Here is a 26519-nt window from a genome sequence, read left to right on the forward strand (position 1 = left end):
AGCTCCCAGACCCCTGCTCCCAGACCAGTACTTACAGATGGGAACGCTGCAGCAGCATTGAGCTGTCATCCATGCCCAGCTGGATGGGAAGTGCTTCTTCCAGGCTTGTTCAACTCTAGCATTCACCTGCAAGACGAAACTCAAGAGCACAACCCAGGTCAGGGGGTGGCCAAAGGATTGCCTTTACCTCCCCTTTGGGTGTAGAGTATCAAAGAGACCCTGTGAAATCTGCACTGGTCGGATGGTAATGGTTCCAGGCCCAAGCCACGGACTTACAGCCTGGCCAGGATCCCGTGTGGTTGGGTGCAGCAACCTTAGGCTCCAAAGGCACCCTTGTAGCAGGCAGACTAAAGCAGGCCTTGGCTCCTCTCCATGCAGCACTGTTCTGGGGGAGGAGGGGTTCTCTAAGTGCTGGGCATGGAGGTGGCTATAGGCTGCCAGCCAGTGTAATAGGGAATGAGTAGGAGCGTGGCAAAACAGTGCCATCAGTACTGCTGCACCCCCAACCCCCTGCTTCAGAAGATACAGGGAGATGAGGCTAAGGCCCTCAGAGGGAATTAAACAACATCGAACAACATCAGGAAAGGGTCTTAGTCTCCCAGATGTATAATAATCACCGCAGGGAAGGCACTATCACCCATACCAGAGGTACACCACACCAAAGGAATCTAAAAGCCAAGTCCCATTTCAGCTAGACCACAGGCCAGGAAGGACTCAAAGAATATATGTGAAGGAAAAAACATGCCAACCAGTGATACATAAGTGAATGAATAAAGAAAGAAAACAGGAAATTATCACCACAGGCCAGCTGTACTAAAAATGTTTAGGGGGGGCCGCGTGGGCGCAAAGTTATTGCACGCCCAGGCCCTACCGCCGGGCTGAACGTCTGAGCGGCCTGGGCCTGCACGCGTGGAGCGACCCGGAAGAGGCTCTGGCTTCGGATCGGCATAGTATCGGCCCGTTGCGCCATTGGGGAGTGAATCATCGGACGGAAGATCTTCCTCTCTGTCTCTCCTCTCTGTATATCCGCCTTTCCAATGAAAAAATAATAAAAAATAAATCTTTAAAAAAAAAAAAAAAAAGAAAGAAAAAAAAATGTTTAGGGGAATCCTACATACTGAAGAAAGATGATTCCCATCATAAAAATGTGCAAGAATATCCAATAAACACCTAGTCATCAAAATAAGGCGACAGATTGGGCATAGTGGCTGAGAGTGCCAGGTTCAGTGCCTGCCCGTGCAGACTGGGGCAGGCGGTGGAGATTGGGTTGCAGGGTAGCCGATTGGGATCACAGTCTCACCTCCGGCCGCAGCTACTGCAGGCCTCTCCAATCAGTCAGGAAGGATTTGAAAAGATCCAGGAATGTGCTCTTAGGTAAGATACTAGTTCACCAGTGAAGACACATGAGGACTGGAATGGTTAAGTACATTCCAGGCAGGTGGGACCCAAGAACAAGCAGAGTACTTAACTGTTCCCAAAGTCTAGCCAGTGATGAAGAAATTCAAGTATCAGTGTAAATATACATGTTCCTTAGAGCAGAGTACCCAGTTTTACAAGGCAAGCATTATTAGATGTACAGGGAATAGCCCAGTAAGCAGTAGGGGACTCCAGCTCACCTTCAATGGACAGATAGGCCAAGGGAAAAGAAACACATGGGCTGGACAGAAGTTTGTGGGGCCACGCACGGCGCAGCTCCCAGCACCGGCCCTGTGTGAGGCTCTAGACACAGCTCAGCAGACTTTTAAAAACCACAATCACATCAACAAAGGCAACTGAGACTGAACATTGAAACAATGAAAAAAAAAAGAATACATTAAAATTCTTTTAAACAGATGGAAGGAGAAATACCCAAAATTTACAGGATGTAGGAGATTCAGTGATAAAGTACCTCCCATAAAACATCAAAAATCAGTCATCAGTCCCAGCACAGTAGCCTAGCAGCTAAAGTGCTCACCTTGCACGCAACTGGATCCCATATGGGTGCTGGCTCTGTCTCAGCACCCCACTTCCCATCCAGCTCCCTGCCTGTGGCCTGGAAAAATAGTAATGTGGTAGACCCGGAAGAGGCTCCTGGCTCCTGCTTTGGATCAGCACGGCTCTGGCCATTGTGGCCGCTTGGGAAATGAAATTATCGGACAGAAGATCTTCCTCTGTCTCTCCTCCTCTCTGTATTTCTGACTTTCCAACAATCAGTCGTCTAGTGATACCGTTGCAAGGACCCAGCAGAGCAAGCACAGCCAAGCAGTTCTCTGCCCTGGATTTCTTCAGCTTCTGCTTTTACCCATTTGCTCCACAGACAGGAATAGAAAACCAGGGTGTGATAGTACAAGTAGTTGTGTTCAGAAAATGTCAGACAGGCTTTCCGATTTTTCTGTTAACAGCATCTTCTATCTTTACAGGGGATAATCTTGGCCAACAGTACAACAGCCCACAAGAAGTGATCAGGCAGCGCGGTTCTGACATCATCATTGTAGGCCGGGGCATAATAGCGGCAGCCAACCGTCTAGAAGCAGCTGAGATGTACAGGAAAGCTGCTTGGGAAGCCTACCTGAGTAGACTTGATGCCTGAGCTCCTCGCACACGGCCCTGGGAAGCGGTCTCCTAAGAGCCCCTGGCTTGAAGTTGTCTGTGGTCCTTAGTCCTGCTTTGCTGGAGTCTCCATGGTCTTCAGGAAGTAGGGGTGACTTGTGATGAAGTGCACTGTCTATAATAAACCCACTGAGATGGACGTTAGTTACGACCCTCTGCATCGTAAGAGCCCTCCTGTCTGTTGTTCTGTTCTAGTTACTATAACAGGAAAACACGGGTGTCAGAGTGGGGAGGGGGGGGTTAAGACACACAGGGTCCAGTATCCCATCTGAGCAATGACTCCATTCCCTGCTTATGCAGCTGGGAAGGCAACGGAGCATGGCGCGAGACCTTGGACTTCTGCACTCACGTGGCAGACCCAGAGGAAGCTCCTGGCTTCAGCCAGATGGAAGCTCTTTCTCACTTTCCCTCTCCCTCACTGCATGTCAGAGGAAGACGGGAAACGGAGAAAGGACATCGGGAGGTTACAACCAACAGAGATAGCAGATGAGCCTCTGTTCTGCTGCTTGGCAGTGGGAGCCTCCTCCCTCAGAACAAGAGGAGGAAGAGCAAGATGGTGCTGGCTGGCCCCTCCGCTGACAGCTGGCTGGCATTGCAACAAGTGGGCCCTGGCCTCTTTCCTCTTCTGGCTGTAGTTGTGGGCCTGTGATGCCTTCCGTTTTGGACTGGAAGTGGGACTGCTTCGTTTGATGACAGCACTGGGAGGGCCGAGGGTCATCCAGCTCACAGCTGACAGGGAAGTCAGCCTTTACCAGTGTATGATGGGGATGTCACAGAGTCCTTGAGCAGAGAAAAATCACTCACAAATCAAGCAGCTTCTGAGAACAGTCTGCAATTGTGGCCTGACAGTGTTTATGAAAAGACAGATGAGGTACAGAGGACAACATGATTGGCTGCCACACAGCCAGGTAGAGAAAGCTGAACTGGAGTTGGTTACAGAGCCTCCTTAGTTCAGGCTTGAGCCAGGTGCCTAGTCCCAGTCCACGGCCTCCCTGAATGTTAAGATTTCCCCTCTTGCCTAAAGCTCCCCCTATGAAAGTGAGCAAAATGTACTGCCACTGTTCAGTCACTACCATTCCAGGGTTCCAGTCTTGATATATCATTCATAAGTCACAGTATCCTTATGAACTTAACCCATTTATATCCAGAGATGTATGCCACCGAGGCTAATAGAACAGTTAGCAAGAGGTTAGAGAATACTCAGCCAGGATTCCTGAAACAGACCCACCAAAAAGTCACACATGAAAAATCAGCTAAATGACCAGTCCGTCCAGTTAAACCAGCCAGCCCGTTTTTGTTTTAAACCTAGCAGCCCCTAGCCAGGCTTAACAGAATCTGGAAGGGTCTGGCAGTGTGCTTACAGCAGCACATCATGAAGCTACAGGAGCAGGCACAGGCATAGAAAACTGCCACCCACCTCCAGGACTCCTTACCTCTGGGAATTTGCTTACTTGAACCTTGAAGTCTGCAGTGTGTGCTGGGCATCTGGTAGGATTCCCTTAAGTTGGAAAGATACAGTCCCACGTTTGAAGGGCCTGAGGTGCTCCTGCCAGGTGAGTGGTGAGAGCTGGGTACGGTGCCTTGCAGTTTTCCTGGCTATTTCCAAAGATTCAATGTAAATCGTGAATAGTCTGTCATCAGTAGCTGGGTCTCACTTTCCTGGACCTGGGGCCAACGTGCCATGATGCCAGGCATTCAAGCTGCAGAAATCAGCAGGGTAGGAGACTTGAGGGGCTATCAACATATCAAGTGACTATTCCATGCATGAAAACAGTAATTGTAAGTCCTGTGTGGTAGCCTAGCAGCTAGGATCCCATATGAGATCCCAACAGCACCTCTTCCCATCCAGCTCCCTGCTTGTGGCCTGGGAGAGCAGTCGAGGACGGCCCAAAGCCTTGGGACCCTGCACCTGTGTGGGAGACCCAGATGAGACTCCTGGCTCCTGGCTTTGGATCCACTCAGCTCCGGCTGTTGTGGCCATTGGGGGAGAATCAACGGAAGGTCTTCCTCTCTGTCTTTCCTCTCCCTCCTCTGTATATCTGACTTTACAATAAAAGTAAGATCTTAAAAAGAAAAAAAACATTTTGACAAAGGCAATCCAATTGACTTCACCCATTTTAGTGTCAAAACTGCCATTGCAGCCTGACGCAGTAGCCTAGTGGCTAAAATCCTTCCCGTGCACATGCCGAGATTCCATATGGGTGCTGGTCCATGTCCTGGCTGCTCTACTTTCCATTCAGCTCCCTGCTTGTGGCCTGGAAAAAATAGTAGAGAATGGCCAAAGCCTGGGGACCCTGCACCTGCATGGGAGACCTGGAAGAAGCTCCTGGCTCCTGCTTTGGATTGGCTCAGCTCCAGCTGTTGCGGCCGCTTGGGGAGTCAATCAGCAGATGGAAGATCTTCCTGTCTTTCCTTCTCTCTCTGTGTAAATCAGCCTTTCCAATAAAAAATTTTAAAACACATTAAAAAAAAAAAACAAAAGACATACTGCCTTTGTAATTTACCAAGACAACGGTGTTTTGCAGCTCCCCATCTCCTGACAGATCCTAATGGCCAGTTCCTAATGGCCAGTTTGGTGTTTTGTTTGGAAGGCAGAGTGAAAGAGGGACAGGCACAAACAGTCCATCTGCGTCAGAAGCACAGAGGATCTGGGAGTGGAACCGGGTACACTCATGACACATGCACATCCCACACAGGTGGAGTTACACAGGAGAGAGAAACCTTACATCTCCTGGCTTGCTCCCCAAAAGGCGGCAGTGTTTGCAGTGGGTGAATCTGATCTGAAGCCAGGAGCCAGAAATTTCCTTGGGTTTCCATGTGCAATGCAGGGGCATCCCTTCTACTGCTCTCCCAGACTATAAACACGGGCTACACTGGAAGTGAAGCAAGCAGACACAAACCAGTGCCCGTTTGGGATGCCATCACTGCACGTGGAGGTCTAGCCTGCCGCACCACAGTGCCAGCGCTCATGAGCCTTTTGACTGCTATTGAAACAGGCCATCACACATACCAACAACACTATCTCACCAAAAGTAACAAGCCAACCAAAGCCTTGTGAAGAGTCAGGTAGCCAAGGGCAGCAGAAAGGTCAAGTTCTGGTCAGCTTCCCAGCATCATGGGCTTGGCAAACCAAACACTGGCCAAGGTCTTTTTGGAAATTTGAAAATCATTACTGAACAAATATTCTCCCATGGTTTGCCATTTGGGTCTACACCATAATGTGTTGATGGAGCACAGGACTTTTTCAGCAATGCAAGCGTTCAGACGAGGCAGCTTCCAGCCCTCCATCAGTCCACAATTAGCACTACATTCATAACCTTTCAAATACCAGTTTTGTTTTCCCAACTTGGCTATACAGCACGTCTGTTAAACCAGCCACTCTAAGAACTCTGTTCCAAATACAAAGACACTGCTGTCACAAGACATACAAAACACTGCTGTCACGGGGGAAAATATGGGAACAACTTGATCAGGAGCCCTAATAAAGTTTGATTTTAGCGCCGGTGTGATGGCTCAACTGCATAATCCACTACCTGCAAGTGCCAGCATTGCCTATGGGCACCAGTTTGTATCCCAGTGACTCCACTTCCCGTCCAGGTCCCTCAGGAGGACAGAGAGAAACCTTCCGTCTGCTGGTTTGCTCTCCAAATGGCTGCAATGACCCTCACGGGACCCTACACCCACATGGGAGACCCAGAAGCTCCTGGCTCTTGGCCTCAGATTGGCTCAGCTCCAGCCAATGGAATGAAGCAGTGGATAGATCTGTCTTCCTTTCTATAAATCTACCTTTCCAATACACATGTTATATAAGTCTTGATTTTCAATTAGGAGCATATGAGCTCACTGAGAAAATCTTGGGGTTTAAAAAAAATTTTACCACATATCAGATCTTCAAACTGGAAGCTTTAGGGATCAGTGTTCGGGACAGCACTTACTTAGAAGATGTGTTGGCGGGCCCGGTGCCGTGGCCTCGTGGCTAAAGCCCTCACCTAAAAGCACTGGGGTCTCATGGATGCCGGTTCTAAATCCAGCAGGTCCACTTCCCATCCAGCTCCCTGCTTGTGGCCTGGGAAAGCAGAGGAGGACGGCCCAAAGCCTTGGGATCCTGAACCCACGTGGGAGACCCGGATGAAGATCCGGGCTCCTGGCTTCAGATTGCAGTCACTTGCGGAGTGAATCATCGGACAGAAGTTATTTCTCTCTCTCTTCCTCTCTGTATATCTGACTTTGTAATCAAAATAAATAAATCTCTTTTAAAAATGTGTTGGAGGCTTAACTCGTGGGGTTCAAGCCCTAGCTCTGCATCCAGTTGTTGGCTTCCTGCGAGGGCGCGCCATGGGAGGCCGCAAGTGGTGGCAGTCCTGCCTCCTCCCTGGAGGCCCAGGTGCAGTTAGAGTCCTGGCCTCCACCTGACGCAGCTCCAGCAGGCATCTGGGGGAGTGAACCGGCCAATGGGAGACTTCTGTCCATTCATCCACCTCAGCCTTTCAAATAATAACAGGAAATAAAATTTTTAACAAGCTTGTCCTGGGAACCTGGGGCAGCCAGCTATGATGCCCTGCTTGTACCTGCCTTTTGTGGGTAAGCACTGTTTGACCGTCATCATTAGAAGCCTGGTTCATGTTTGAGAAATCTCCAGCACTGTAAAGCCAGGCGCCCCTCAGCAGGAGCCGTGTCCATTGGCCCAGCTCTAGCAAGACCCACAAGGGACCCTGTCTGCCCCTCTGGATCCTGGAACCGATCAAGCCTGTTTCTTCCTCGAGATATCACATGTAACAAAGCCAGCCAGAGTCTGATTTCACCCTCCATGGGTGCTTGACCCCATCCCAACTGGAACTCATTTTGTAACAGGTGTGCCTCTTAAGTACATATGTATGTATATAGATTTCTTTATTTGAAGTTAGAAGAGGAGGGAAGGGGAAAGGGAGACGATCCTCCATTCACTGGTTTATTCCCCCAGTGATGACAACGGCAGAGGCTGAGCGGGGCTGAAACCAGGTCTCCCATGGGGCTGAGCAGAGGGCCAAGCACTTGGGTCACCCTTTGCAGCTTGCCCAGGCGCATCAACAGAGAGCTGGATGGAAAGTGGAGCAACTGGAAACTCCAATGGGCACTCAGAGGGATGCTTAACTTGCTATGCCACAACATCGGTAATTGCTGATTAATTTTGATAGAAAAAAAAAAATCTTGAGATGTCTCACACTGAACTGCAAGGGCCAGAAAATGGAGGGCAAAAAAAAAAAAAAAAGCTGAGGGAGATTCATCACTTCACAAGCTACGGGCCACAAAGCACAAACCATCTCACATGCCAGAGTGTGTGCTAACACCTTACCCTGCATTCCACCACCGCCCCTGGCTGGGCACTGCAGCGCACTGCTTACAACCCACACAAGCCAGAAGCGACAGTTCTTAGGTACAGCACTTCAACCCCAAAGCTCCCCCGACAGTGCCAATCTCAGAAGCTCATGCTACCCAAGAGCCAAAGTGTCCACTCTGGCCAGCACCCAGCCCCGCTCCTGGGAGCTCTTGGGATGGCATTCCAGGGCCCTGCAACTCCTGGCCAGCATCTGCAATGGCTCAGAGGCGACCGAAAATGACACAGGTGTCCCGTCCGTGTCCATCACTGAATGGCGTCCCACTGCCAAAACATCTTGTTACAAAACCTTGAGCAACTTGCTTACGGAGCTCCACTCTCCTTTACTAACTCAGTGCCACTGGAATGGCTCACCCAAGCTAGCCCTCGGAGGACTCCAGGAAACGCCACCCACCCCCACTCCCAGACCCCGCGGGAGGCTGCTTGAGGGCATGGAAGGTGCTGGAAGCTGCAGATGTCTGCAACAAACAGCAAGGTGCCGGACCTTCTGGGTGCGCCTCCATTTCCTCCAAGACAGGGCAATCCCACCCCCCAGGCGCCCACCCCCAACCCCAGTCAGGTCTGACGCCAAACCCTCGTCCACTCGAAGGCCACGTAGGGAGGACATTTTCTTCAGCTCCCGATCGTTGTCCTGATTTCAGCAAGAAGGCTCAGTCTAGGGCTTCATGCCCTCCTCTCGCCTGGTCTACTTTACTGCTGTAAAGTGGGTTCTGGGCCCAGAGAAGCCCAGGTGGAAAGGCTGCACAGAAACATGAGGCACACCCGGCCAAGACCATAGTCCTGCTTGCTTGTGAGAACTCCCCAGGACCTAGTCTCCCTTGTAGCGAGTGCCCCCCGGTTCCCCAGAGGCTTCTGAGGTTGGGTGGAGTTCCTGACCCTGGGCCCAGGGCAGCCATCGTATCACGGCAGCAGTTGCACTTCCTCTTGACCCACTGGCATCTCCATGAGGGAGCTGCATGTGCCATTCCAGCATCTAATGTCCTCCCCCACCTCCTGCCCCCACCGGACCCATGCCTTCCGGGCAGATTCAAGTTTACACCCCACCCCAAACAAAAACCGGTACTCTGGGATCAGAGAGAACTTTCCACCGGCCCCAGATACAACAGGAAACCAGGAGCCAGCAGCAAGCCTGGTTAGCCCGGAAACCCTCCGAAGACGCCAGCACTTACAGAAAGGTCGCTTGTGCTCCTCACGGCAAGCAGAGCTTATCCGAGTCAGGAAGAAAACATTCACCAAGCAGGAACCAACCAGGTCACCCTTGAGTACCGAGAGAACCACGGGAAGGGATGGGAAACAACTTAAGTGGCTACAGCTCGGCCCATCCATCAGCCAATTGGCTCCACGCGGCTTCCCTGGTTAATTGGTTAAGGACGGCCAGCAGCTGACCGAAGCCCAGTTAGGGCAAGTGCAGTTGCTATCCAGTTTGATCAGCTGAGCCCAGCCCAAACCCCACCTCACACAAGAGCTGGCACCAGGTCCAGCATTTCTGCGCTCCCCGTGCTGGGAAACATAGCTAGGGAGGCATCTGAGCCTCGGCGCTCGAGTCCCCAAGACGCAGAAACCCCTCTCTCGGAGTCGCCCTTCCCTGTCTCCTGAGGCTCTGGCATACCTGCTCCCGTGTCTGTCTCGCTCTAGTTGCCTAGAAACACCCTGGAAGGCAGGAGGGCAAGCGGCACCCCACGTGGAGCACCCCGCAAGGTGTCTGGGCAGGACGCCGCGCAGCCGGTCCCTGCGGAGTGCACCTGCGGGCAGCGACACCTGCCACCCCAGGGAGGCTCGCCCTTACCACCTGGACCGCCGGACCCCCTCCCACTCATCTCCGTTGAGTCCCTGAAATTTCAACGCCGTTTATTTTTTTAAAATTGAATTCCTCCAGAAAAATTTCATTTCCAGAGTTTCTGTTCTTAACATTTTTTTTTCCTGTCCTGCCTTAGGATGCCAGCACATGCCCTGTTATTCTCCTCGACTCTGCCCTGGGCCCGGCCAGGTGGCGTGGCATCAGAGGTGCCTGGAGGAATCACAGGGCCCTGCTGCTTAAAATGTAAGTTCTCATACACACTCTCAGACACTGCCTTGGCAGATTCAGGCATCTCTGACTGGGGTGATGCCCGGTGCTGCAAAGCCCAGCCCAGTGGCCTTAAATTAAATTGTTTCACTTATTTGGGAAAAAAAGTTTCAACTTTGAGAAGCAAAGAGAAGGGCAATTCCTATCCTGCCTCATTCCCTGAATATCCTGCCTCATTCCCTGAACGTCCGTCAGGCAGAACCAAGAATTCAACCTGCGTCTCCCACGTAGCGCTGACCGTGCGAGTCAGCCCTGCGCTGCCAGGGGGGTCTGCCTTGGCAGGAAGCTGCACCCCGGAACTGAACTGGGGCCGAGAACCAGAGCTAAGAACTCTGACGTGGGACACAAGCGACCAAGTTGGGCGCCTCACGGCTGGCCCAAGCACCCCCTACCCAAGACTTCTGCCCGAGGAAATATGATGGGCAGCTCTTGGTTTTAAAAGAAGCCTTCATTCATAAAGGGCCTTTACAGGGAGGGCTTGGAGTGGGGGAGGGGTGGAGCTGTGCTCCCCTTGGAGGCATTCTGGCGGGGGAGGAGGAGGTAATATACAGAACTGCATTTGAGCAGATAGCTCTAGTGGGCTGGGGGTAGGGGACAGGGAATGTCCAAACCAGAAGACCTAGAAAGGATGAGAAGGCTTAGAGGACAGATGCCCAACTGTCTGGAAGCAGGCAGGACAGGAAGCAATTACACAATAGTGGAAAATGGCCACAGTTTGACAAGACACTTGATTCCTCCAGTTTAAAAGGGTCCATTGAGCTCCAGATGGGTTAGGAAGAAAGGCATGCTCCCAGCCATCTCCTGTGAAAACGGCTGGACTTCCAGGATGCAAATCATACAGAGGAATGAATCAGGAGCAAAAGGCATCGGACTGGAGGTAGCCTGCCATCTGTAGCAGGCCGGCTCGGGGACAGGCAGGGACACACACGGGCTCTGAGGAGGGACCTCCCTAGCCAGCAGACTCCAGTTGGAGCAGCTCGGCTGATGCTTCAGGGGGAGCCAGGGCTCTGGGTCCTGTCCGCCCCCACCCACCCCATCAACTCCTTGTGGGGTGAGAGAGTGACTTTTAGCAGGTACCGGGAGCCTGGCAGGTCACCTGCAGTGTGCAGAGGTCCAGCAGGTGTGTGCCTCTGGCCAACAGAAGTGGAATCGGTCAGCTGCTGAAGTGGTGGCTGTGGCCGAATCTGAGGAACCTGGACTAAGAAGCTCCTTCGTGATGGTCTAATGCAATCGTCCCACTTCACAGATGAAGTCATTGAGGCCTGTGGGGGAAATGGTTTGCATAAGATGGTGGAAGAACTCACAAGAGGCAGGGTAGACTTTTTACTTAAAGACTGAGTTACAGAGAGAGATAGTCTAGATCACTCCCCAGTCATCACGGGGCCTGTTGGAAGCCAGTGGCTTCTTCCAGGTCTCTCACCTGAGTGCAGGGCCCCAAGGACTTGGACGATCGTCCTGCTGCTTTCCCAGGTGCCTTAGCAGAAAGCTGGCTTGGAAGTGGAGCAGCCAGGCCTTGAACCAGAACCCACGTGGGATGCTGGAACCACAGGGGCCGGATTCTTACAGTCTTTTTCCCTCTTTCTGTAAGGTCATTTCCATTGTGTAAAACATCTCTATATGGCCCCGTGTAGATACACAGCTACATGTATCATATTTTTAAACCATTCAGGCAAGAAGTATTTGTGAAACACAGGAAGTGACCGAGACACACCCTGGCCAGCCACATGGGAGTCAGCTCTGGGATCACATTTTCTGGAGCATTTGCTGCTATGGCGAGAAGCCCCGTCCCCTTCCCAGATCAAGAGCCTCAGTAGGTGGCACAAGAACTGGCAGATGGTATCACCCACACCCCCCCGCAATGCACAAATGTGGGCGACAGTGTCATTCCATCCCCTTAATTTGGCCGTGGCCATGGGACTTGGCTTGGCTGCTGGCATGCTGCAGGGAGCCCATTTTGAGCCCAACTGCCGTGTTTCCCCTCTTTGCCTTCTGCTCCCACCCAAGACGACCATGCCAGCACGCTGGTTCCAGGAGACAAGAGCAGGGTGGGGGGTCAGCACGATGGCTCAACTGGTTACCTCCACCTCCAGTGCCAGCTGCTCCTTTTCCCATCCAGCTCCCTGCTTGTGGCCTGGGAAAGCGGTCGAGGACGACCCAAAGCCTTGGGACCCTGCACCTGCATGGCAGACCTGGAACACACTCCCGGCTCCTGGCTTTGGATCAGCTCAGCTGCAGTCATTGCTGACATTTGTGGAGTGAATCAGCAGATAAAGATCTTTCTCTTGGTCTCTTCTCTCTGTTAATATGTCTTCCCAATAAGAGTAAATAAATATTTTTTAAAGAGTAGGAGGAGCAGCAGCAGGATGGGTTCCTGCTGCCCACAGCCTCATGCGCTGGCAGCTGGCTGGCTGGTGAGCCTCACCATATGCACCTGTTACCTTCCTGTTGCATGGCAGTGATGACCTGGATAAGCCCAGCATTCCATCTGGGCTGTGGTTTGTGTCCCAGCTTCCCAGATGCGAGCCGATCACCAGGGAGAGCTGCTTGACCTTGGGTGCCTGCTGTGCTTCGACCCGGGGGACCCAGTGCCAGTCCCTGGAGACAGTCAGAGGTGAGGCCTCAGGCTCTGTAGAGTTGGCGCCTTTGCTCCTAGCAGGTAGGTATGACATCATGTTCTCCAGCATAGGAGAGAATTCATTTTTGAAGAAACGTGATATTTAAGAAAACAATAAAATGTACTCCGGTGGGTATTGGACACAGCTATTAAGATGCTGCTTAGGACCCCCACAGCCCATAATAGAGTCCCAACTCCACTTCCAATTCCAACATCCTGCGAATGTGCACTGGGAGGCTCAGAGAGAGCTCAAGCAGGTTGTGTCCCTGTACCGAGTTCCTTGTGGATGGTCTCAGCCTGGGACAGCTCTGCCTGTTACAGCCATAGAGGGAATAAACTAGCAGATGGAAGCTGTTACTTTCAAAAAAAAAAAAGGAAAACCCATGAGTCTGGAACCTTTCATTTATTTGAAACGTGTGGGGCAGGGAGAGAGCAGTATCGTCCATGCACTGGTGCCTTCCTCAGATGGCAGTAATACAGCCCGGGCTGGGCCAGGTCAGCTGGGAGCTAGGAACCCCAAGTGGGCTCCTGGCTCGGGACTGGCCCAGCCCTGGCTGCTGTGGCCATTTGGGAAATAAACCGGGGGGAAAGCCTTCTCTCACTGCCTCCCACCCACCCTGTTGCTCTACCTTTCAAATCAATAAAACAAGGACTGGAGAGTCTTACACCAAAAAGTCGCCACTGTGAGTGGTGCGGTTCTTTTTACTTTCAACTTGACATGTTTCATCTTCTGCACTTAAAATTTTGCACATGGAAAAATGTTCAAATCAACCAATAAAAATGAACCCCGTGGACCCTGCCACTGAGGTCGCTCGGCACCAAGGCAAACAGCACTGTTAAGTGTCTGCACACCAGTGCAGCCACTTGCATGACACCTGCAGGGACAGTGTCACCCAGGCTGCCAGGGCTTCTCGGCAGATGGCAAGGCTCAGGGACAGATCCCTTTGCAGTAGGTCCAAGGCTCCTCACAGCCCAGGGAAGGATGGGAAGGGCAGTAGCACAGCAAGCTAATCTTCCACCTTCAATGACGGCATTCCAGGTGGGCTTGGTTCGTGTCCCAGCTGCTCCACTTCTGATCCAGCTTCATGCTTATGACCAGAGTGCAGCAGAGGAGGATGGCCCAAGTCCCTGGGCCTGTGCCCCACGCGCGAGGCCGGGAAAAAGCAGCTCCTGGCTCCTGGCTTTGGATCAGCTCAGCTTTGGCTGTCACATTTGGGGAGTTAACCAGCAAATGGAACACCTCTCTCTTTCTATAAAAATCTGCCTTTCAAATAAAAATAAATCTTAAGAAAATGGAAAAAAAAATTAAATAAAGGAAAATGCCAAAGGTTCCCTTTGCTCAAAATACCGTAAAATATAAAACAACAGAGCTGGGGCTGGTATTAAAGTGAGACATTTGGAATAACTGGTCTTTGTGGTTAGATTTTTATTTTTGGCTTTGAAAAATAAATTTATTTGAAAGGCAGAGTGGCAGAGAGCTGGAGAGAAAAAAAAGTCTTCCATCTACTCCTCAAATGGCTATAATAACCTTGACTGAAGCCAGGAGCCAGTCTCCCACATGGGTAACAGAGGCCAACATGGGCCACTGCCTGCTGCCTTAACAGGTGCAGCAGGAGGAAGCTGGGTTGGAAGCAAAGCAGCTGGACTTGAGCCAGCACTGTAAACTTTTTCATCTTGCTTAGTGTGCTGTGTTTGGGACTCATTTCAGCTCACTGGAAGTCCTCAAGAAGCAAGGGATCCAGAGCTGGTGTTGTGGCGTCGCATGTAGCATGGCCTCAGGCGATACCAGCATCCCAAATGGATGATGGTTTGACCCTGGCTATTCTGCTTCCCATCCAGCTCCCTGCTAATGTCCCTGGGAAACAGATGGCCAAATACCTCCACATGGGAGACCCAGGGGAAGCCTCTGGCTTTGGCCTGCACCAGCAGTGACTGTGTGGCCATCTGGGGTGCAGGTGAGCCAGCAAGTTGAAGCACTCTCTGTCTCTCCTCCTAACTCTTTCAAAATAACAGTTGCAAACAAACAAAACCTAAGGGAGAATTCATTAGATGTGGGGACAGAATCTCTGCTGTTTTCAGAAAGCTTGTGCCAAATCCTTCCAGCAGGTGGCGCAAGGGCACTGCAAAAGGACTACCTTAGTTGCATTGGGTGGAACCAGGGGCCCCTCAAACCTCTGCGTGTTGGGGGTTCAAGAATGGGCCCCTTCAGCGCTGACCATGGGAAAGGAGACAGTGCGCACCTGAACGATTTGCCTCCAGGAACCCCAAATTAAACGAAGAGAAGCCTGAAACTTCTTCCCAAATAAATTTTTCTATCCAGAAATCTTCAACCCACTGTTTGATATTTTTATTTACATTTCACCATATCCCCTCCCACCCCAACCTCATCTTCCCCCAAAAAATGTCAAGGTCACTTACCTAAAAGCCAGCCAGCTTGCAGTCCTACAGTGAAATATCCAAGATGGGGGATGGAAGAGGCCAGTCTGGAAGGTTCAAATCCCGGGTCAGGCGGCTCCCTAGGTGTGGTCTACTGATGAGGGTGGCAGATGTCCAAAGCAGAGAGCTCAGACAGGGCAGGTCACAGGTGAGCCAGGAGGCAGGGGAGGGGCTGGGCGGCCAACTGCCGGCCAAGGGCATGACCTTGGGACCCTCCCACATGCCCACCCTGGAGCACTCCCACCTTCTTAGTACCGTCAGGCCTTAAACACCTGCACCAGGCAGGGCTGTTCCAGCAGCACCTGTTGGCTCTTGCCTCTGAACAGGCCCCGATCCACACGCAGCCATCCGTCTTGGTGTTTGCCAGGATGAAGGAGGAGGATAAACTTTCTCCAGGCTGGGAGAGGTCACGTGGCCACAACGTTGAGGCCACTAAAGTCTCTGGGGAGCAGGCTGGCGCCCAAAGGCCAGCGTCAATACCCGGGCTGGGGTGGAAGGCGGCAGGGGCTTCGTACCACTTGTGCCATGATTTTGCCCAACCTGTGTGGAAATCAACAACTTCTACAATTAAAGGGATGGGGGTCAGACAACCTCTGGGAACCTCCCAGCTCAGACATGAAAGGAGATGTTGCAGTCTTGCAGGATTAAAAGCTGGGCTGGGTTTGGGGCTTAGTGCCTGCATGGAACACACAGAAAAAGCAAGCAAGCTGCAGACCAACCCTGGTGCCTTAGCACGATCCATTTCCAGTTACAGGGTAGTCTTCAGGGTGCCTGGCCTGGAACGCCTATGGAGAAAGAGGGAGGGACCAGCAGCCCTGCTCAGAACTCCCCGTGACGCCACCGCCCCAGCTGGGCAGAGAGCCCTGTTTGATGAGAGCCCACTCTCAGGACTGGCCTGGCCACCTGGGCAGTGCCTGGGACACACCCAGACATTCCTAGCCACCCTGAGCAACACCCAGGACTTCACTCCCTGCAGACAGCACCAGGCAAGCACAAACCCTATAGGTTTTAGTCCCAAACCACCTGTCCTGCTCTCGACAGAGCAAACATCTGGCCATGATAAAATAACCCACACTGGCAAAGCCCGTGTGGCCTCCAGCAGCCCAATGGATGACAGCGCAGGCGTCAGGCCAGCAAGTCCCAGTGACCAGAGCCACGCTGTGGATGCACCATCTTTTTATTTCATATAAAAATGGTCAACATAGAGCAAGTCAGACCGTACGTTGGCTCCTGCCCTTGCCAACGGCGTATCAGCCTGCCAGGTGGGCAGCTGAGCCCCTCCGGCAGGGGGAGGCAGCCGCACTCAGGTGCACACGTGGCTGGGGACCCAGACAGGCTCCAAGCCCCCTTTCGTTCCCTTGCTGGGAAGAGGAAGGTGTAGCCTGCTGAGGGGCTGGCCCAGCAGCCAGGTGTCCTCCTGCATACACAGTGAATGTCCGTCCTCCCCTGCACACAGTAGGTGCTGTTATGTGCACACAGTGGGTGTCCTGTGCATGTAGAAAGTGCTCCTCTGTGCACACAGTGGGTGCTTTTCTGTGCACACAGTGGATGTCCTATGCACATGGTGAGTCTCTCCTGCGCATGCAGTGTCTGTCCTGTGCACACCCGGGCTCCCCAGAAAGGTGTCTCCATGCTGGCCTGTCAGGAGAGCTACCACGAAGGGGCACAGCTGACAAGGCGCTTCAGTCTTTGTCACAAGTCCCCTCGGTCCTCCGGGGAAGGAAGCATCAATCCACCGTGCCGTTGTAGGATTTGTTGAACTTGTTGAAGGTGAAATCTACAGTGTGGGTGGAGATGGGCTTTCTGTACAGAGGGTTGGAAGCCTGCAGTGCGGGAAGAGGGCATGGATCAGTTCACTGAACCCACACAGCAGGCTCCGGTCTAGACACCCTTCCTCAGCCAGCTGCCTAGGAAGGCAGTGACAGGGCGTGCACAGGAGGGTGCCAACAGCCAGTGCGCTGGGCTGCGCTTGTCTCTGTCTCCCACCTTGTACCTGGGCAAGGCTTGGGTGTTCCCTGAGCCGTGTCCTTCCCTGTGCAGGAGACACAAGTCCTCCACCTGCACGCTGGAACAGCCCCAGAGAGACCAAGCTACAGCATGCACCTGCTAGCAGCTCTTCCCACTCAGGCTGTGCCCAGTGGCTGCTCCCACAGCTCTCCAAGTCAGGAAAGGAAGCATCAACCCACCGTGCCATCGTAGGATTGGTTGAACTTGTGGAAGATAAAATCTACTGTGAGGGTGGCCAGGGCCTGGTGCGGGGCTCTGCTGGGCACTCTGTGCTTGGGGGTCCTGCAGCTGTCATAACCTAGCCCTGGTTGCATCTTTCCAGCAGGGGAGGGGGAGAGTGGATTCTTTGTTTGGAATGCCAGGAGTGTCAGTGGCCTTGAACTGGACCACCACCCCTGGGGGCCTGGAGCTTCCCACTTCCTGCCGCCTTACCATTTCGTAGCGGGCCCTGGAACGCTCACTCTGGAACTTTGCAAACTCTCTGCGGTCGTGGATGGTGACAAGCAGCTTCCAGATGGCCAAGAGCGCGATGCCCACCAGGAGGATGCTGCCCACTACGGCCAGCAGGATGGTCATGGCGTTTGGGGCTGTGCCACACTCTGTAGGAAGTGAAGCTTCAACCTCAGGCACGGCTGAGACAAAGGCTTTTCCTCCTCCACTCCAAGTGCTGCTCGGGGGACAGAGACTCGAGGCGGAGGGCAAGAAGCACCAGAAGTGAGCTATCCAAACATTGCGACTGACCCATGTCCAGCTGGCTGAGGGCAGAGGGCAACCAGGAGGCCTGGCATAGGCTGCAGGTCCCTCGCCGGCCGTGCCTGCCCACCTGGCCTGGCCTGGCATACGGTGAGTGAGGCTAAGCCCAGCTCAGCTTCCAGGCCAAAGTGGGAAGGTGGGAGGCAGTGGGAACTGCTGCTTCTATCAGGGCCAGGCACGAAGCGCAAGCCCCGAGTGTGCAGCAACAGTGCTTATGTCCAAAGAGCCACAGACAGCGCTTGGGAACAAAGCCTCATTCTCAAAGGCTGGTACACCACGTTGTCCCGCTGCCTCCGCCTGCCCGTTATGTAGGTCTGACAAATTGCAAACAGAGTTTGCAATTCTGTGAATTACAGAGAGCAAATTTTTCTCTGCTCTCCTCCTCCTCCAGAGAACAGAAAGGGGGCAAGCAAAATTAGAAACACTGGCTCCCCAAGGCAAGGGCTGCTGGGCGCCCCCAAACATGAGGCAGCGCTGCAGGGCAGACGCAGCCTCCTGAGTGCCTGGGGGAGCCCGGTCCTCCATCACTCCCTGCTGGGGTGGATACTAGAGGAAAGCAGCTCTGATCCGGGCGGTGAGTGCCAGTGTGTGTCCCTGGGTAGCTGGCACAGCATGGGAGCACTTCCTGCCACCAGTCCTGCAGGGCAGGGTTGTGTTCTGTGCTTGCCTGAGCCCTGTCTGAGTCTTGGGTCCCCAGCCAGCCCAGCCTCTTCTAAGCCAGACAGGGCTGTGGCTATGGCCTTGGGATTCCGATCTTCCTAAGGACCCGTGTCCCTCTCTCTGGCACACGGCATGGACAGCCAAGAGCCAAGGGAGGGTCAGCCCCTGGCCCTGCCCAAGCTGAGGGTCTCCTCCTGCTTGTGCCCACCTGGCTCCCGGAGGACGGTGAGGTTGGACTTCCCGCTGGGCAGCTCTGTGTAGGTGAACATCATGACGCAGTCCTTGGCGGTCTTGTAGAAACAGAGCACAGCCTCCTGGTCATCCTTCACTGCAAGGAAAGACCGCAGGATGTCTGAGCCAAGTTGGGGGGTGGGTAGGAGGGGGTCTTCTGGGACCACCCAGAGCCACAAGGAGAGAGGGGTGGGCAGAGGGTCTGAGAGAGAAGGCCGGGGCACCAGTGTGGTGGAGTCCACACTGCTTCCAATCCAGCTCCCTGCTAATGCACCCGGGAAAGCAGCAGGAGACGGCCCAGTGCCGAGGTCCCTGCACCACAGGGGAGACCTGGGGGCAGCTCAAGCTGTAGGCTTCGGCCTAGGCCAAGCCTTGGCTCTGGTGGCCAATTAGGGAGTGAACCAGTAGATGGAGGATCTCTGTCACTCTGCCTTTCAAATAAAGAAATCAAGTTTTAAAACTGAACACATGGACTCAGGTTTCCTGTACATACATCACAGGCCCAGGGCTTGCTCTGTGGACACGCAGGACCTGCTGGGGTCACACAGTCCCTGGCTGGGGGTGATACGAAGGCCAGAAGCCCTTGGGTGGCAGGGGGCATCAGAGTGGTTGGTGCAGGGAAGTGAAAGGCAAGAAGGAGAGGAGGAGCCTTCTAACCCCCTCAGGGACCTGAGTGAGAGCCCATCTTTTGGGGGGCAGCCCTGTGGCCCAGGACTAGGACCTGACGGCATAGGCCACAGGACACAGCCCCTTCCTGGGGTGCAAAACACAGAGGGACTGCAGGCTGATAACTCCTGGCTTAGGAATTGGGCCCCACAATGTGCCTGCACCCTGAGGCAAAGTCGGTGGGAACTGCACCAGGCTCAGGCACCAGGCTCAAGCAGAAGGTGTACAAACCCCAGGACAGGCATTCCCCATGTTCTGAGGCTTCCTGCTCCTCAGAGACAGTTGGCAGGGAGGGTAAGGAAAGAGGCAGCATCGGCAGGTGGGCCCTGTATGACCACTGAAGGTCAGTGTTATGACCTAAGATGTTTTTCAGCTTCTTGTTGTTGTTAAAGGCAGTTATATTTACTCTAGCTGGAGTTGGCCGAAACTGAAGCTTGGAGCCAGAGATTTCTTCCCAAATTTCCCTCATGGATACACGGGCCCAACTATTTTAACCATCCTCCCTCCACTGCTTTCCCAGGCCACAGGCAGGGAGCTGGATGGGAAGCAGAGCAACCAGGACTCAAAGTGGCGCCCTTATAGGATGCCAGTGTTGCAGATGCAGCTTAACTTGCTGTGTCACAGTGCTGGCCCCGGCTCGTGTTTTCTACGAAAGAATTTTAACCTGAGAACAGACAGACGAGTGTCATCATCAAATCCAAACCTCTAGGTTGAATGAGAGGGGCGGGGGGAGAGAGGGAACGTGTGTGTGTGTAGCCGAGCAGAAGGAGGGGAAGGGAACAGGACGGGGTAGGACATCAGCTTTCTCTGGTTGGGGAGGCAGCTGTACCAAGGAGCATCCTTTTGTTTTCTGCCCATGTGTGCCCAGTTAGGGAGTACCTGGCCCAGGTATGCACACAAAACTTACGGAAGCCAAGCCCTGGGTAGCAAGATTGGGAAACAGGCACGGGGGTGGCAGCCTATGGCTTCCCCAGGGACAGCATGGAGCCCAGGGAACACACAATGATGAAGATGTGACCAGCAGGCCTCAAGCCATGATGCAGGTGAGCAGTCACTCGAAAAGGACAGGTGGACAAGACAGCCTATGTCAGGCATTAAGTGAGTTTGGACCAAGCCCAGCGGGAGGCAATGACCAGGACTCTGGGGACCCTGGAGGGCCAGGTAGAGTGGCAAACCCGCCCAGGGGCAGCCTCAATACAGGGTCTTCTCCCAGGAACATGGCCTTTCTTCTTTTTCTTTTCATCATCATTCCCATCAGCGATTTCAGTAACAGCACAATGCCATGTGACCACTCACACGGATTCCCGTACATTCCACCATCCCTAACAAACACACACCTGTAAGCAGTTAACCCCAGTACCCTTCTCCCTCTTCCACCCCCCGCCCCCGTGGTCACTACTGTGAATGTTTTCACGTGGACAGCCAGATCCAGTCCCCTTGGGCACAAGCCCCAGTAACAGACCTGCTTGGCCTCCTGACCTGAGGCTGCAACCTGCAGGTGCTTGCTCCGGGCAGCAGAGGGCACACTCACCGATGCTGTCCACCCAGGTGATGACCTCGTCCCTGCACAGGTGGAGGCAGCTCTGGTTGTCTGCCTTCCCCGTGTGAAGCAGCAGGCACTCGACACAATCTCTGTGGAGAGAGGACACGCGTGGGTGGGTGTCAGGGACTGTGTGGCATCTGTACCAGGGCTCCCACCACACAATCCCTGCGGCCTTGGATGCTCATGCCCACACACTGCTGACCCTTCCCTCTTGGGTTTGAGGACAGGGGCCTTGTGCAACGCTGGGTCCTCCTCCCACCACAGGCTGACAGTTCAATCGCTTCACCACGGCGCTTGGCCACGCGGTTGTTTGCAGCTCGAGCACTGTCCCAGATGTTCACCTGCATTGGGGGTGGCACCTCCAGGAGTTCACGACTCCTAAGGACACAAGGCCTGGAATCTCAGCTTCCAGAGACTGGGAAGTGTGCAGTGGAGGGGGCAGTGCAGGGGTGCGGAGAGGCGTTCCTTGGCTGGGCTGCTGGAGCAGGGGAGGAGTTGGACATGCACCAGACCAGGGATAGCTGAGCTCCAGGGAGGAGTCAGTCGTCCCCCACTGGCCAAACCGCGATCTGCAAGCGGCCAACAGGCCCGAGAGAGGGAACGAGTGACAAGCACTCCCACCAGGAAACAGGGTTAGGACTCAGGGCCAGGTGTGCCAGGGGGTGGGGGCGGCTGCTCAACTCCACTGCTACAACCTCATAGAACCTCAGCTATGGGGGGGCCAACTGCCCTGCTCATGGCCCAGGCTGGCAGGGACCACAGGGCTCTCTGCAGAACTACAGGGGGCTGCACAACCACCAGGTGTCACCTCTCTTACCCTCTGCTTAACCCCGGGGGTCCCTGAGCGGCCTGTGAGCAGAGTGGAAGCTATAATGTAGACAGATGATTGAAAGTGGACAGCCACTCAGGAATTGTGCAGCAAGAACCCTGACTCTGCAGAGGAGAAAAGCCGGGCCTAAGTGAGCTCCCTGGCAAAGCAGGGATCCTGCACCGGGTGCCCTAACCCTTCCCTGCCTTTAGCACGGCAAGCGACAGCAGTCTAGGGGCGGGGTAGGGATGTCAGACAGAACATGGACATGGCTTTCCTAAGAAGGATCTGACGCACTTTGGAATTCAGCCTTCCCAGATGGCCACTGCATCCTAGGCATAGCCTTCCTGGCAGAGGCCTGAGATAGAAACACAGGGGCCAGTGGAGCCCCAGGGACAGACCCCAGGGACTTGGCTGGCGGCCAGGCCAGGGCGGCTATCCAGCTGTGGTCATTCCTGCCGACAAGGTCAGTACAGGGCAAGCAGGCAGACAGCAGTGGCTCCCCACCACTTCCTGCGGAAAAAAGGGGAGGGTCCACGTGGCCGTCCCCATGTCATCTACACGCCCCACTGACTTGGGGAAACTCGCCATGTGTTGTTGGTTCATGTGTTCACATCAGTCCAGACTTGGGGGAAAACGAAACAAAAACACCAAGTTGTTGAGAGGTTTTGCAAGGGGTGCCTTACTAATTGCGATTGGCTGTTCTGTGCCTGCCCTGCCCCCGGGGTTCAGGGTGTGTTCCTTAGCTCTACTAAGTGAGGACCAGCTGCCCTGCAACGTCAGGACAGAGACATGCCACACCTGGTGGCTCTCAACAAAGCGGTGAGCGGTGTGGGCTCCAGCCCCGTGGGCGCTCACCTCCCCACCACCCCCGTGCCGTCTGTACTCGCGTGTCTTGTTACCATCACTGTCTGTCTTCATTACTTCCTCATCTCTGCCAATTCAATGAAGCCCAGCCCCATCCATCTCCCCTCTGCACCTGCAGCCAGCTGGCCGGGACCCACACCTGCGTGCTCTATGGCCAAACACCAAGTTCAGGGTTGCGCCTCCCAGAACCTCCCTCAGCACAGACAGACCAGCAGTGGCAGCAGACCCAGGGAGCATGAACTCATTGCACTATCAGCCTGAGCCAGACACTCCAAGGGAAAGCTGCCAAAAGACAGCGGTGCAGTCGCCTCCCGGTCCAGGAGGGATGCTTGTTGGACTGTCGCCTCCCTGGGCTGCTCCTCCGCGCGTGCACTCTCAGCATGCAGCAACACCACTCTCGCTTCGCCTGCCCTGTGGTTCTCTCTTCCCCATGCGCTGTTGGAGTGTGAAGGGCAGAGCTGGGGGGAGTCAGCAGAGCTGCTGGATGGGCGGAGATGCTACACTGTGCAGCAGCAGCCGAGCTGAGCCAAGCCAAGCCGGGGGGCGACAGTTTCAGGATAAATGGAGCAGAACATTCTGAGCCATTGCACTTGGCTCCTGGCCCATCCAATCTAGGTCAGGTGCCTTTCTATCTAATTTCTGACCAGGTTTTGTTTGTGGTGGCCATTCCCACATGGGCGCTCGAAGATGTCCAAGTGGAGGGGGAGAGTTAAATCCATTTGACAACAATGGTGCGAACAGTACTCCCTCTGGAAGCCGCACAGCAACACGTGACCAGGCTGGGCACCAACGCCAGTGTAATGGACATCTGTGATCCCCTAATTTCCAAACTTGCCTAAGCACAGGTCGGCAGTTAGCATGTCTATTCTGGCAAAAGAAAGCAGTGTTTCTGTTTGAAGGCTACTATTTGACTCTGGCTGGGACACGCAGGCTGCCCTGGGGCCGTTACCTCTTGGTGCTGCAAGCATCTGGGCAGGTAGGGCACTTCTCACACATTTCTCCAAAGGCTCCCGGCTCCGTGCACTGGCACTGCCCGCAGATGCAGTGCCCGCGATCGCTGCAGATCTGCCCATCTTTGGCCCGGCATGTGCTGATGTCTGTGGAGCAGTTGCAGTTGTCGCCGATATATCCCGCGTGGCATTTGCACTCTCCGCAGTGACATTCGCCATGGCCTGCCAAGGGCATAGGTGGAGTGTCAGGGCCTGTCTACCTCCACACAGGAACATGAAGCCACCTGATGCCTGCTGTGGGCCAGGTACTGGGGACCACAGAGGGAACACATCGCTGACTGCCTTCAGAGCCTGGCTGGAGAGTTCGTGGGGACCTCTGGCAGGGGTGGGATCTGAGCTACGTGTCCCAGGTGGTCCAGAACTTGGGCCCCAGGCACATCATGGGACAAGGACCGAGAACAGTTTCTTCCTGCCTCAGCTGTCTGGACCATGGCTCAAGGATGGTCCCCTCCTGACTCCCAGAGCTCACTGACTGCGGCTCTGAATGATGATCAATGAACTTGGGATTCTGAAATCAGGATGCTTCTGGGTTGCTGTGCTGTCACAAGGGGCCAGACAAGAGGGAGCTCTGACTACAGAAGCAGGCAACGAGGACAGCATGGGGACAGCAGAAGCCAGGTACCCAGCTAGGGCCAAGGCATGTGAGGAATGCAGCTCAGCAAGACAGACACTGGGCAGTGTCCAGAGACCCCAGGGGTCAGGCAGCCCAGTGGAAATGATATGCCTGCTTTTTTTTTTCTAATGTTTATTTATTCTAAAGGCAAAGTTACAGAAAGAAAATGAGAAACAGTTTTTTTCCACTTGCTGCATCATTCCTCATGTGGCTACAAGGGCCGGGGCTGGGCCAGGCAGCAGCTAGGAGCCAGCAGCTTTATTCAGGTCTCCCACATGGATAGTGGCCCAAAGACATGGGCCATTGTCTGATGTTTTCCCAGGTGTGTTAGCAAGGAACTAGATGGGAAGTGGAGCAGCTGGGACTTGAATGAACACCCATATTGGAAACCTGGGTAGTGGTTTAACCTGTATGCTGCAGTGCCAGCCTCTGCTCTGACCCCTGACCTCCATGACTGGCAGACTCCACCTGTGATACTTTTAGGTCACACCATGTGCACTGGTGTGTCACAGCCTGGAATGGAGTGGACGTCGGAGCATCAGCCAGCCAACAGCTGGAGTGTGTGTATGCATGTGTGTGTGTACTATTGTAGAGCTTCAGTCGCAATCGTGAGCCCTCACACTGTGGGGAGGCAATGCCAGCCCTGCCCTCAGGCTAGGAGTGATAGAGCTGAGCCACAGATGGGGGCAGTAGCCCTAAGAGGGCTGCCCAGCTGATAGCTGCAGAGTCAGGACTCGAACCCAGGGAGCCTGCTTCCAGAGCCCATAGTCTGAACTCCAGCCTTCACTACCTCTCATGACCACAGCCTGGCCAAGATGAGGACTTGCAGAGGGACGCCCTGACTCTCTCTGCCTACAAGAGGAAAGGCTGGCTACTGCCTCAAGCTTCTGCAGGTGTCAAAGGCAGGAGGCCCATTGGCTGAGAAGGGCTCTGAGTGTGCAAGTATGGTGTGTGTGTGTGTGTGTGTGAACAGTGCCTGGGTGGGAGAGGGCGAAAAGCACAGATCAGAGTCCAGCAGTGGTCTCTCCATTCTTTACGCCACCAACAGGAGTACTGGTGACATATAACAATCTAAAACCAAAATCCACTGTGTACTGCTTTCCCTTCCTAAGGTCATTTTCTAAGTCTGATGATAACAGAACCAAGAGTTTGCATTAACGGAGCACTCAGCCACATTTAGGGAGAGAATGGAGAAGCAGACGGCAGAGGGGATGAGGGGTCTCCTGCATCTGACTTCCTTGGCTGTCACCCTAGCCGTCGGCTCCAGCACCCTCCCTGAGGTCACAGTGTAGGCAGGGGCCCTCTTGAGCGGTCACTCTCTTCCTGTCCTACTTCCCCAGGCTTTGTCCACTGCGTATGCCTGGAAGGGTGTGTGTGTTGGGCGGGAGGGGCGGGGATCATGCAGGGCAGCCCAGCCTCCTAACCTTCCCATGGTGTACCAGCTCTGTGCAGGGCAGGAGCTCAGATCCCCTTCTCTTTCTGTGAAACTCTGCCTTTCAAATAAGATCAAATCTCCCCAAATGTAGCAAAGTGGGCTGCACAGGTCCCCTGTGTCCAGGGCAGGCTTCAGCAGCCTCCCAGGAGCTCACATAGAACAACACCCCATAATGCAGAAGTTCAGAAAATGAGAGGAAAACTCAGTGCTGAATTAACAAGCAATGAAGATGGCCCTAGCTGTATCAGGCAAGGAGGAGGCTTTGGCCTAGATGCGGAAAGAGCCCCTGAACCCTTCCCACTGGTAGCCCCACAGGGCTGCCTAGCCACAGGCTGCTTCTCTAGGTAGCCTGGGCCTGGACTCAGAGTCCTTGACAACACAGCACTCCCCACAGCTCGCAAAACTGAATGACTTGGTGCAGGCATTGGGTGCAGTGGCTTACATCGCCTGCAATCCCCTATCAGAGTGCCTACTTCCAGTCCCAGCTCCTCCTCTACTTTTGATCCAGCTGCCTGCTGATATGCCACTGGTGAGGCCACAGATGCTATCCACTTACTTGGGTCCCTGCAAGCTACATGGGAGACCCAGATGGAGTTCTGGGCTTTCAAACTTCAGCTTGGTCAAGTCCTGGCTATGGTGGGTATCTAGGAAGTGAACGAGCAGACATAAGAGCTCTGTCTGCCCTTCAAATAAAGTGAAAAATTTTAAAAGAGAAGTTTCCAAGTCACCTTTAGAAAAAAAGCATGACACCTATTAAGTGTCCAAAGGCCACTCGGGTCTGATTACATTTTACCCAAATCCAAGTACTTCCAAATGAGCTTGCCTTTCCCTCCAGCTGCAGGCTCAGA

The 26519-nt window shown here is 53.9% G+C and overlaps 2 protein-coding genes across 2 annotated transcripts in view; one reads left to right on the forward strand and one right to left on the reverse strand.

The window, feature by feature from the left end:
• Positions 1-2695, forward strand: part of UMPS (uridine monophosphate synthetase) — a 32270-nt gene extending 29575 nt beyond the window's left edge. Inside the window, exon 6 of the mRNA XM_041002888.1 lies at positions 2400-2695. Coding sequence (XP_040858822.1) covers positions 2400-2569 — 170 coding nt within the window. The 3' untranslated portion in view covers positions 2570-2695. The remainder of the gene's footprint in view (positions 1-2399) is intronic.
• A 13902-nt stretch (positions 2696-16597) lies between these two features.
• ITGB5 (integrin subunit beta 5) overlaps positions 16598-26519 on the reverse strand; it is a 106788-nt gene continuing 96866 nt past the window's right edge. Inside the window, exons 11-15 of the mRNA XM_041002943.1 lie at positions 23563-23785; positions 20927-21027; positions 18707-18826; positions 17518-17684; positions 16598-16901 (exon numbers count right to left, since the gene is read on the reverse strand). Coding sequence (XP_040858877.1) covers positions 16806-16901; positions 17518-17684; positions 18707-18826; positions 20927-21027; positions 23563-23785 — 707 coding nt within the window. The 3' untranslated portion in view covers positions 16598-16805. The remainder of the gene's footprint in view (positions 16902-17517; positions 17685-18706; positions 18827-20926; positions 21028-23562; positions 23786-26519) is intronic.

Source organism: Ochotona curzoniae, unplaced genomic scaffold, assembly GCF_017591425.1.
Source record: "Ochotona curzoniae isolate NIBS_2020 unplaced genomic scaffold, NIBS_Ocur_1.0 scaffold_2587, whole genome shotgun sequence".
NCBI lineage: Eukaryota > Metazoa > Chordata > Mammalia > Lagomorpha > Ochotonidae > Ochotona > Ochotona curzoniae.